Source organism: Carcharodon carcharias, chromosome 13, assembly GCF_017639515.1.
Source record: "Carcharodon carcharias isolate sCarCar2 chromosome 13, sCarCar2.pri, whole genome shotgun sequence".
NCBI classification, from domain to species: Eukaryota; Metazoa; Chordata; class Chondrichthyes; order Lamniformes; family Lamnidae; genus Carcharodon; species Carcharodon carcharias.
Window position 1 is genome coordinate 134,297,227 of NC_054479.1, and position 12,953 is coordinate 134,310,179.

At 41.9% G+C, this 12,953-nt stretch overlaps 1 protein-coding gene across 16 annotated transcripts in view; it reads right to left on the reverse strand.

Annotated features, from left to right (window-relative positions):
• Positions 1 to 1,008: 1,008 nt before the first annotated feature.
• Positions 1,009 to 12,953, reverse strand: part of celf2 (cugbp, Elav-like family member 2) — a 522,862-nt gene continuing 510,917 nt past the window's right edge. For 13 of the 16 annotated variants that reach the window (XM_041203230.1, XM_041203243.1, XM_041203232.1 and 10 more), the window contains 5 exons: positions 11,372 to 11,551; positions 9,611 to 9,673; positions 4,392 to 4,535; positions 2,450 to 2,620; positions 1,009 to 1,072 (listed from right to left, as the gene is read on the reverse strand). In XM_041203230.1, the coding sequence (XP_041059164.1) occupies positions 2,493 to 2,620; positions 4,392 to 4,535; positions 9,611 to 9,673; positions 11,372 to 11,551 (515 nt within the window). In that variant the 3' untranslated portion in view covers positions 1,009 to 1,072; positions 2,450 to 2,492. The remainder of the gene's footprint in view (positions 1,073 to 2,449; positions 2,621 to 4,391; positions 4,536 to 9,610; positions 9,674 to 11,371; positions 11,552 to 12,953) is intronic. The other 3 variants (XM_041203244.1, XM_041203242.1, XM_041203231.1) reach the window with 1 other exon arrangement.

Below are 12,953 nucleotides of genomic sequence, written 5' to 3' on the forward strand. Positions count from 1 at the left end.
AAACTGTTAATCTCACAATGAAAAGAAAGGAACAAAATCGGACATCAAAACGTTTCACACGGAAAGCACAAGATTTTTTTGTCCTGGAATTGTATATTTCTTTTTTTTTATCCCTTTTCACTCGATGAATTAAGATTTTTTTGGCCACCAAAAAAAATCTACTGCTGAGTGAACAAAGAAAGTCTGCCGTCTTTACGAAACACTTAAGTATATAACCTTAAAAATCGCGATGACACCAAAACTTAACCCACATAGTTACCAACGTGACGAAGTTTACACTTACTGCTTTGTTTTATCTTCTCCAATACATTTAAACAGTATAAAATATAGGTCATTTAATGTGCATTTACCACAGATTGTCTAGGTGTGAATCAGTTCAGCAAAAGGTGACACAAATAGGTAGTCTTTCCCCAAACATGGGTCATCTTTTTTTTAATTATCTTAAACTAGTCTACAAAAAAAGTGGTTTTTATCTTTTCTATATATATCGATGAGAAAGTGAGCCACTTAAATGGCCTTATCAAAACTTTACACTGCCTGAAAAATGTAAAAACTATTACAGAGCTCTTGATAATATCTGACCAGTTTCATCAACTGATCAGAAGTAGTCTGCTTCATTGAGAAACCAACATTCTGCACTCTGGCCACATATTGCTATTGCTTTTCCAAGTGACCAGACAGAACGCCAATCCCTGTATAATACTTTCAAGTTTGTTTCATGAAAAAAAGAAACTTTTTCGCCACAGGTTTTTTTTTTCCCTTCTCTCTCTCATATTTTTTTTTCTTGCTTTACTTTCTTAAAATAATTATTTTTCTTTTTCAGTCTTTAACACGAATGCAGCTACGCTTTTCACATTGATCTCTTTAGAATTCAGAGCTACGTGAGGTCACATGCAAAAAAATCTCGAAAAGTCAAACTAGGTCAAGGGGTCAAGTAGGAGGACCAAGTGTGATGTGAGGTCAGAAAGACATCAGAAACAATGACGGGACGATGAGCTTTTTTTTTTGAAATTTTTTTTTGACGCCACAGGGACATGCTAGGCAAACGATGAACTAACGAGCATGAAGATGTCTAGGGGAAAAAAAACAAGGAAGAGTCAAAAGTTACACAGAGTCTACGCAGCAGGAACAAAATCATTCTCATGGTTGCAGAAACAATGCAAATCTCAGTCATTAGAATCTATGAGCCATTCACATAAATTTGCATTTTTTTTAATAACACTGTTAACAAAAAAAAAGCAACAGCAACAAATAAACACCCAAAAGAATCCATCGGTACTTTAAAAGAGATAAGAGAGATGGATTGGTTTTGGGACAGAAATACAGATTTTTAATTAAACAGGTATACAAACGAAGAAAATAAAGTCACAAGATTAAAAAAAAACTTGAATTCGACTAGATAATGGAAGCTATGAGTAATGAGATACCACACAAATAAAGGGTACAAAAAACAGGAGAAGCATGAATGTTGCAAGATTGTGATTTTGTGTGTGTTTAACTGCAAGGATAAACTCGTTCCCACTTAGCACATTTTAAGACTACTTCACGAAGCAGGCTCTAACTATTATAGAGGATGAGTTATCTCAGCTATCCAATAAATTAACTATAGGTACTTAATAAATAACTTCCATCTTTCTGAGGCAGTAAAAATTTGTATAAAAATAGAGCTGCTTTTTTTACAAATAAAATGTACAGGCCTGTGGCTTTCCTTCTTTTCATATTTGATTTAACCTTTAGTAAATGTTGCCATTTAACCTTCTCTTTTATTTTACCCCTTTGTCCCCCCCCCCCGAAAAAAAAGGAGCCCCATATGGTGGTAGAAACAGATCTCAAAGGCTTTCGTTTACCAAAAAAAAAGACCAATGCGATCTGATCGCAGAAAACTGATTATCTAACTTGTGATCATGTCCTGATAGACAAATTCTCATTGAAGTGAGAAAGAGAGGAAGAGAGAGAGAGAGAGAGACAGCGAGCGAGGGAGAGAAAGAAAGAGAGAGAGAGTGAGAAATAAAATTAAAATAAAGGAAAATGTTAGTGCTTCACTTGGCATCACTTTCAAACTAGACCACCATGTCATTAACCTGTAAACTGCTGGTGCCTTTCTAATCTATGTTAACTGGGTCCGTTAAGCTTAATAAAGCACCTGGTGCCCCATAATCACATGGGCCCATTTGGCACCAGTGGCTGAGTTAAATTGCACATTTCGGTTATTTTTTAAAATCTTTTTAAGACGTTTTTTTTTGCAAAATTCGATTTTTCTCTTACGGAACAAAGCAAAAAATTAAATACTGTAAATACAATAAGAGTTAAGATACTAAACGTAACGGGAATGGGAGGAAAACAGGTGGGGGAGGGCTGGGAGGGAAATGGAAGTGTAATGTTAAAAAATTGTCTCTTGATGAATATTGGCAATGATCCTCCTCAGCCACGGCTGGTTCATGGGACTTACCCTAACAAAGCTAAAGTAACAGCATTAACCTCCCACACTAGACTCAGTACGGTTTGCTGTCGTTCTTGGATCGTTTCAGCTGAACCTTTAAGCGCTTCATTCCGATCTGAAAACCATTCATAGCCTGGATGGCGGCCTGTGCAGAGACTGGATTGTCGTAGCTTACAAAACCTGGAAGGAGGGGAATTGCGGGGGTGGGGGGGGGAAAGAAAAGGAAAAACATTTAACGATCTTGTGACAGGCCAGTGAAAGAAAGACCTTTGATTATGAAGTTACATGTCACATCTCAGAATGGCGACCAAACCGTTCAAGTGCAGCCTGTTATTTTGAAGGCACTTTGGCTGCTGGCATACATGTTAGGTTGCCAACTCTGGTCAAGTATATTCCTGGCAGTTTCATCACATGATCTCCTGTGTTCAACTTCCTGGTACCCACCCCCTCCCCCCTGCATGTTTGCCATTGGCTGCCTGACATGTCCATCGTATCCGATGACACCATGCCATCTGGAAGGTGAACACACTCTTCACTGGCCGACTGAATAATTCTCAACCGTTAGGCAAACAGCCTAATTTCCCCGCCTTTCGTAACCATAAACAGGTGCTCAAAGAAAATGAAAAAAATATTTTAATGCCTCCATGGTTTTTCTCCAGGATTGATTAAAGCAGTGTCCCAAAAACAATCTTCAATCCCTGGTGACTCCGGACTAATCCTGGACGGTTGGCAACCCTACAAAAAGGCTGAAATCTGGAAATCTTGATGTTTTAGCTCAAGGTTTAACTTGTTATCAGTGAAAAACCACCCACAGCTTTTCCTTAATGACATGTTCATTATTGAATAGTCCAAGTTTCAATGAACATTCATTTTTCATTGTGCTATATCTTTTTAAGGGTTAGGAATTAGGCCAGACTCCAACCAGCCATTATAAAACTACTTGGCTAAGAAACTTCAACTGCTCAAGTGGCATTGCCATGTTAGAATCTGGTGACAAATATTTCACTTCACCATAATCCTGGGTATTTTAAATTGTAATTATTTAAAAGGCCTCATTTGGATAAAGAAAGAAAGACTTACATTTATTGAGCTCCTTTTATGACCTCAGGATTTCCAAAGTATTTTACAACTGATGAAGTACTTTTTGAAGTGTCGTCACTGTTGCAATGTAGGAAATGAAGCAGCCAATTTGTGCACAGCAAGCTCCCACAAAGCAGCAATATGATAATTAGCAAATAATCTGTTTTAGGTGTTGATTGAAGGATAAAAATTGGTCAGGAGAACAAGGATAATTCCCCTGCTCTTGTTCAAAATAGTGCTGGGGGGGTCATTTATGTTCACGAGGGGCCAGATGGAGCCTTGGTTTAATGTCTCACCCGAAAGATGGCACCTTCAACAGTGCAGCATTCTCATGATACCGCACTGGAGTATCAGGCCCTGAAATCTTTGGACTGGGCTTTATACCTATGAACTTCTGACTCAGGGATTAGAGTGCGACACTGGACCATAGCTGACACAGAGAGGGCAATTTCGATCTTCTGTTAGCCCTTCCCAAGTGGCTGTTGTACACAAGTGGCCATGGAGAATGGTAAGTTGCAAGGTTATTTGCATGTGGGTGGCATAACAGTTGAGCTTGGTTCTGTCACTGAGAGTGGCCGGTTGCTGGCTCATGATGGGGAGTATGATCTGATTTTCCCCAAAGGGGAGCTCATGCCAGTGGTAGCAGTCTATCATTGTCCAGCTGAGGCTGTAACTCAGAACACTACAGGAATCAAAGATGTGGCATCCTGGTGTGTAACAACGAGTTTAACACTGTCATCTACGATTATCAACAGAATCATTAAGAACCATTTGATGGGCTAACGTAATCTGTGTGCACAGGATCAGAACATCAGACACCGACCCAGACCATGCTTTTGGGATTATGTGAAACCCATTCACACATTCTTACCAAAACACTTGCTAAGATTGGTCTGTTTATCAATGAAGACTTTAGCAGACACAACGTTTCCAAACGGCATAAACATCTGCAGGATGTCCTGATCTCCAAACTCTTGGGGAAGGTGGTAAATAAACAGATTCGCACCTTCTGGCCCTGAAGATGAGATTTAACACAACATAAATCAAACACACAAGAAAGAAGTTCTACATATTTAAATTGACATCCATGCTTTATTTTGTTTCTGAAGTTAGAATTATCTTTAGTTTGGTCAGCATCCTTAAAGATATGCTAAACAAGGAGCTGAAAATGCAAGCAACATTGTCCTTCCGATGAGAAGATATAGGCTCGGCTCCCAGTCCCATCTTCAAAACCGGGGAACGTTTTGCCACTTCTCATCTGTAAGACTAAATGCAAGAACACAGCAGGAGTCTCGTGCGGGGCCGCTGGTGCATCTGTTTGATCTTGAACCCTCTGATACTAGGCGACCTTGGAAGGATTTCCAAGTTGCCCCCATTCCCATTCAGAAGGAATTATGAGCAATGGGTACCTGTGCCAAATACCCTATTACAGGCCCCATTATGACAGGCCAGATGGAATATAGGTGACAGGCCCGAGAGGATATATTCTCATAAGCAGCACTAATACGTGTAGGACCACGTGAGTGAGACACTGGCCAAAGTCCTGCAGAGGTGACGGGGGGTATTGGCCGCTGGTTGGTGGGATCCCTGCATTGCCTTTTTTGGGGAAGGCTTGGCACATCCTGTTCCACTCAGGCACTTGAGGGGCCATTGTCAGGCCATCTCCTGGAATCAAGGACCCTGGGGCGATAGTCCAGTCTGGCGAGAGCTGCCAGCCCCCCACCCCCTGACCTCCCTCACCCCGCATGTTATGCTCTCTGCATGGCAAGACCCTGCCCTCCGCTGGGTGAAGACCAGCTGTGGTGGGATGAGATCCTTATGCCCACTTAAGAGCCTCAACTGGCAGTGGGGCAGGAAGGCTGTCCATGGGCCTCCCTGCCAGGGACACATTTGGTGTAGAGGCGGGAAAGTGGCAGGGTCTCAACCTGCCTCCATTCGGACTGATTAAAGGCACCCTCTGCCACCAAACGCGTGACAAGATTCTTTCCATTGTTAATGAGCTATCATCTTTACAGGCCAGGGGGCAGGAGAATCATTTTACATTAAGCACAAACACTCCAAGCAGTGGCAGGAACGTTAAGACTGTCAGGTAATAATTCATGCAAGTGAATTATTGGTTTTAATTAGGTGACGAATTTGGCTGACCCAAGTGCACAAGGCAATAACATCTCCCACACACTGATTAAAGCGACTCAGCATTTAGCCAGCACACACAACCCATTTATTCCGAGGATGCTTGAGGTTAATAAAGTGTGCACTGTGAGTTAGAAGTTTATTAAAGGGGTAATGAGGCTTTGCTTAGTTTTAAAGTGGCAACAAAAATGACAAAACACAAGACATGGTTAGGAAAAACTAACAGACCCAGCTAAATTGGCATTGTATAATATTGATAATCTTCATTATCAAATATCAAGAGTAGTCATTGCTGATTTAACCCCAATAACATTCACTAACAATAGCTATTCTTAAATTCACACTAATTTCTTTCATCAATAATCTAATGGCATTAATTGGATACCAATTATGTCATGTATTGGATATCACTATGATTATCACTCATTATCAAATCATCAATAGCACTCTCCACTTCTTTAACCCAAGTAGTTGTATCCTTCTTTATTCCAGCTGCCTCCTTATTATGCGGGGTCGATAAGATGTCTTTTGACTTCAACGACACTGAGACTCAGGACTGCCATCCAGGTGGTCGTCCCTTGGTTGCACTGAATAAACACAGCTTGCTGTGCAGTAGCACTTCACTTTATCACGGGCAGAAGCCCAGAATACAAAGCTGCCCATGGACACTAAATTGGCATATTGATCGGACAGAGCCACAGGAAGGCTGCTTGGAAATTGGAAATAATGTTGTCCCAGCACAGATGGTTCTCTTGAGGCTGAGGCATTTTGATAGGGAAGATTAGAGGAAGCTGCAATCTGCAACAGGCTGTGCTATAATTGACCTTGAAACTTCGAATGTTGGGATGGGGTGCCAAAGGCAGAAGGGGTTCTACATCCCTCATACTGAAAAGCACCAAATTCACCCCCTAAAAAAGCATGCTTCCTTCTGCTGAAGTATTCATTCCACTACTTGTTGTGAGATTCTGTTGCAATGCCTTTACATTCAATGGCTTCTAAAAGATCCTTGAATTTCAGCACTGCATCAAGTCTTTCCTTGGAGGATGGTAAAAATCGTGAGCTGCAGGTGTATCCGCCTGCATCCCCATGGTGCTGGCCTGTTAGAGAATGAATCCAGGGAAACTGAGAAGGATTTGTTATCATTGGTGCCTTTGGAATAGGGATTCTCATCGAAATTGGCAAGACATTTCCAGTAAGAGTGCCTTGCATTTTGGCAAATTTATTTGGCTGATATCTGTATAAGCTGCAAGACCCTCTTTTCTTGGTGACTATGCAGCTAGCCCCAGCAGAATGTGGAAGATCCTGCAGTGAAGAAAATAACTTCGATCGTCTATCTTGTTGGGTTTACTTCGTTCTTCAAAAAGGGGCATCATTTGTTTCAAGTTCTCAACAAGGCAGCCATTCAGTCCCTCTCTGAGAATGTGCACCTCATTCCTCTTGTGTTCTGTTTCCAATTGCGAGAAAATGTCCATACAAGTTCCATTATGTATGGTGAAGACATTGGACGGGAAACATTCCCAACATCATCAAAAGACTTTACAAGGGCAATGCCTTCAGTAATTTCCCCTCTTATCACCTTGAGGTTATTCTGTAGTATCTGATGGGATGCAAAGAGCCAAAATGACCAGCACCAATCGGGTAACAATTCTGAAACCCTCTTCTCCGACAAAAATATTCACCTCTGTTGATTTTTGTCCACTGCACACCTTTCACCCTCACTTCAGATACCTAATGCACAAGAATCAAAATCAAACTCACCCAATCATCCATCTCTGCCTTCTCCAACTTCTCCCCATCTTCTTTGGTTTCTTAGCACTCCTCTTGCCAAAGGTCCACCCACCTCAGGCCATCTTCTCAAACTCTTTGGTTTCTCTCCCATCTTTTCCCTAACTCTTGTTAAACTCGGCTGACTAATGACGGCCTAAATCTCCCCTGATCCCACATCCTGATCATCAAACCACCCCCTCCCCAGCCATGCTTACTGATATCATTACACTTCTCTCTACCGTATGGCAATGCGCCAGACTCCTTCCAAATTTTAATACTGCCATCTCCTTCTCAACAAATCCACTCTACTTGTTCCATTCTTTTCAATTCCTGACCCATCTTCAATCATGCCTTTCCCTCTGGAATGTATCATTGCCTTGCAACTAGCCTTCCATCCCTGCCTGTTTGATATGCTACAATCCAATTTCTATCCAACACATTAACACTGAGCTGGGCAAGTGCCAAAATGACATATTCTGAGACTGATTCCCAGTATCTCATCTCATTGAGTCCACCAGTCCACTCTCTTTAATGCTACGGACTATCCTCTTTGCTGCCCTGCAGTCCACCCCTCATGGCTGTAGTTATACTTTCACAAGTTGATACTGCAAGGCTAGGTATACAAATGTTTGTTCCGAGTACTCACCTACCAGAGTGCACATTAGACCACCTAGTTGCATTACCCCATGATCCTTCCTCCATCATTTTTCAACAGTGGGGTGGAATTGCGGACCATACGTCTAAGATCCCTTAGCAAATTCTCCTTGCCGGGTGCTCACTCGTAAAATTATGGACTCTGTGTGCCAAAGGTCTTTCTTCTATGACGTGCTATTTGATAGTTTATCCTCCTATGGTTGCATGATTTCCCGACTGGTGTAGAAACTCTGATTCATGTCATTATCATCTTGGGGCTCGTTGTGTCCAGTGCTGATACTGACAAATGTCCCATTTCCATTCCAGACAAGCTACAACTCATTCAGAATGCTGCATCCAGGTTCTTAGTGGCACAAAGTCCTACTCTTTTAACACCATGTGCCCCATGCCCAGTAAGCCTGTTTTGAAATCCTCGCGTTCCATAGTCTTGCTGGAGAAGTAACCATCCCTCCCAACCCCCACCACACCCATACATCCTTTGGTGGGAACACAGGAACAGGAGGACGACATTTAGCCCATTGAGCCTGTTTTGTCATTCAGTTAATCTTGGTTGATCTGTGACCTAGCTTCATATACCTGCCTTTAATTATCAAAAAAATAGATCAATCACAGATTTAAACTTCACAATTTATCTCGTATCAAATGTCATTTGCGGAAGAGAGTTCCAAACATCTATCACCCTTTGTGTAAAGAAGTCTTTCCTAGTTTCATTCACGAAAGGTCTGACTTTAATTTTTAGACTATGCCCCCCAGTCCTAGACTCCTCAACCAGCAGAAATAGTTTCTTTCAATCTATCCAATCTGTTTCCTCTAATATCTTGAAGACTTTTCTCAAATCACCCATGAACTTTCTAAATTCCAGTGAATCCAACCCTAGTTTGTGTGATCTACCTTCACAAATTAACCCTTGGAGTCCAGGCATCATTCTAGTAAACCTACACTGGACTCCTTCCGAGGCCAACATATCCCACCTGAGGTGTGATGCCCAGAACTACTCAAAGTAACTCCAGTTGTGGTCTAAGCAGGGCTTCGGATAGCTGAAGCATGACTTCTAACCTTCTGGATATAAAGGGCCAGCATTTCATTAACTTTTTTGATTATTTTCTGTATCCGTTTATGACATTTTAATGATCTATGTCCATGGACTCCCAAAGTTCTTGGATCTCCACTGTTTCAAGGTTTTTACCATTTAGAAAATACCCTGTTCTAACATTTTGAGGTCCAAAGTGGATGACCTCACATTTCTCTACATTGAAATATATTTACCCATGGTTTTGCCCATTCACTTAGTCAGGGGTCTCTCCACTTGCTTGCAGTCTCCCCCGACCTCCCTTCCAGCAACCACCCCCCCAACCCCAACCAACCCCCACACCCCCCACCCCTCCCCCCTCCTCCCCCGAATGATAATCAGTGTTTATGTGACCCTGTTCTCTGGAACTCTCTCCTCAAACCTCCCCACCTTTACTACCCTGCCCCTTTCCTGTTTATAAAGGCCTCTGACAAACCATTCTCTGCCACTGTGCCGTTACTCCCTACCTGTGCCTCCAGCTTGCTGCCCAGTGTTGGGTTCTGCTCTGCAAAGTGCTGTGAGCCATCTTTCTGTACGTGAGAGGAGCACAATAGAAATCTATGCAGCCTTTGACCATTAACACTAACATATCTGTTCACTGGTAACTTGACACCAACAGCTTTATGCACCAATTTACTACTAAAAATTGTTCATTACCAACTTAACATCAGTAACATTTATTATTAATGCAATACAAATACCCTTAAGTAATGCCAGTGGCTTTAATTGGCAATTTAACACTTGCATTGTTTACAATTAATCACCTATGGTACTCATTAATATTGTTCAGATGCTATTTAATAGAAATAACTTCTGTTCCAATTTTATTACTAATTTAATGTTCATGACCAATATCTTTCAATGTTAATTTATCAATAGCATTCAAGGCCAATGTATTGATACTAGCAGCAACGTATTCCATTGCAAGCTGTGCTCAGCCATTAGCAGCATGTACTGTAAAACAGCTTACATTTATGAGAAAAATAATTAGTGAGCTATCTAGGTGAATTGAGATTATCCTGTTCATTGCTCAATTCCAATAGGGTAGGGTTGGTATTCTGAACCTTAATGTTATCAAGGGAATAAACACCATTCATGAAAGGAGTGGATAAAGCAGCTAATCTGGCAGCTGGGCAACGTAAGCATGACCATTGGCAGATCAGCAATCCCACCAACGGCTTGTACAAGTGGCGACTTTGCTTGGTGATTCACCTGGGATCGCACTATTTAGTGAATCTAGCTTGTGTGAATATATTCATTACCAACCTAACACCAGTACCTTTCATTATCAAGTTACAACTGTGAAGTGTTATCGGCAACCTGTTTGTTATAATTCATCTGCAATTCAACACCCAAACTTTTAACTATCAGTTTATCATGGATAGATTTCATTCCCAGTTTAACACTGATAAATTTCATTACCAGTTTCACACAAGGGTGGTGGGGTTGGGGGGGGGGGAGGGGAATTAAACATCAGAGGGGGCAACAGACAGATTGATCAGCTGTCTGTATATACATCCCATGGGGTTTTCTTTTCCATGGAACTGAATGAGATGGGAAGCCTGGTAGGACATAGGATAATTGTCAAACCCTCTGAGTCTCTTTTGCCTCCCTCATGTTGAATTGTGCCCCCAATATGCTTTATCAAATTAACACCTATGTGCTTTGCTAGTAATTTTAATGGTGGTTTTATTATCAGTGGCAGCAGATTTCATTGTACATTTGACCAAGAAAAAAGAATATGGATACATCACCAAAGAGGTTGAGATCGTTACCAGAGAGTGTATTAACACATAGGCTGCTGCCAAGGCAACCTCATTGGGTGAATGGACAACTTGCCCTGCCTTATTAGCATTCCATGAATGGACGCCATTGGGATTCAATTGTATCTGGCAGACAATGACGCTTCAATCCAGTAGTTTATAGAATCATGGTCTGATACAGCACAGGAGGAGGCCATTCAGCCCATCTTGGCTGTGCCGGCTTTTTGAAAGAGTTATCCAATTTTAGTCCCACTTCCCTGCCTTTTTCACTTAGCACAGCAAATTATTCCCTTTCATGCACTGGCCTAATTAATTTATTCTCTTAAACTCTTCAATGTCTAGGAATGAACTCTTGGTTTTACTGGAAGTTTTGTATCAGTGAGGTGAAAGCCCTGCAATCTGAGTGCTAATCAGCAAAGTAGATAAAGAATCAGAAGGGCTGGGGGTGGGGGGACAAGCACTCACCCTCCTTCTGGCTGCCTGCAGCACTCTGCTGCTGAAGCAGGCTCTGACTGTACAGTGTGGGCAGTGCAGCCGCTGCGTACTGCTGGATTCCTGAGTAGGCCTGGGTCAGTGCGTCCATGGTGCCACCCGATCCATTCGTCAAGCCGGTCGCTCCGAGTCCACCATTAAGCGCCGCCATACCTGAGAGCATTTGAGCAACTTTACATCAAACCAACAATAGAGAGAAAAAATTGCACTCATTCAATAGTTCCTTACAAAGAGAACTATCCTCTCATATTCCCAAATAAGACTTTCGCTGTTCAACTTCATTGTCATGCAACATGCAGGCAACATGCAACTGAGCTGGGATTCTCATTGAGTGGTTGTGGGGACGGATGACATTCACAATGCATTCGTCGCCAACTGCGTTCTGTAGTTATTCAATTGTTGTATTTGCCGACGTTCACCAGAAGTGCAATTTAAAAGACAGGCTGAGCTTGGACAGTAGCAAACGAAATATATTTGTACTGGATTTATTGAAAGAAAAATCATCGGTCAAATGGATGCGTAAATCCAAAGCAACACTATTTTAACAGAGATGAGCTGTCAGCCAATTTCCATTCCCTCCAGTCTGGAGCTCTGGGGTGTATCAACTGACAATCTGAACTTATTTTGTGGACCTGGAGTGGATTCAGATCACAGACCAATGCCTCTTCCAGGCAAACAGGAAATTCTTAAACTGTAATGTTTTCACATTAAATGAAGGTTCCACTCTAAAGGGAAAGAGCCAAGTAGGGCAGTATTGCCCAATATGGGGTTAGAGGAGACTTGGTCATCTGACAAAGGAATAGGAGACAACACTCATTTGGTTTCCATTCTATCTTGTAGCCTTTCTTCCCCCACCATGCACGACCCTTCTTATCCTGATCAAGACAGCCTGCTCTTTAATTTGCTGCCAATTTGATGCTTAAGGGAATTGGGAATAGGAATTTGTGTTTGCGTGTTTATGTATCTGCTTTATGATGTTTCATAATATCAATAGAGATCGGAGCAGGAAGAGACCATTTGACCCCTCGAGCCTGCTCCATTCAATAAAAACATGGCTGATCTGATTGTGGCCTCAACTCCACTTTTCTGTCTGTCCCCCATAACACTTGATTCCCTTCTAAATCAAAAATATGCCTAACTCAGCCTTTCCCCTCATGGGGAATCTAGAACTAGATGGCATAGCTTCAGAATATGGAGATGAAAGAATTTCTTCTCTCACGTGGCAGTGAAACTTTGGAATTCTCATCCCTTTGAGCAGTGGAGGCTGAGTCATTGAGCATATTCAAGGCTGAGATAGACAGATTTTGGAACTATAGAGAAGTCAAAGTATGTGGGAAATTGGCAGGAAAGTGGGGACAAGGCCACAATCAGATCAGCCATGTTTTTATTGAATGGTGGTGCAGGCTCCAGGGATGGTATGGCCTCTACTCCTGCTCCTATTTCTTATGTTATGTGAACTGGCAGCAGTTTCCCAGTGACAGAGAAGTGGATAAAAACAGAGAAGTGGATGTCATCTATGGAATGAATGACAACAAGACACCATTTAACAGGCTTT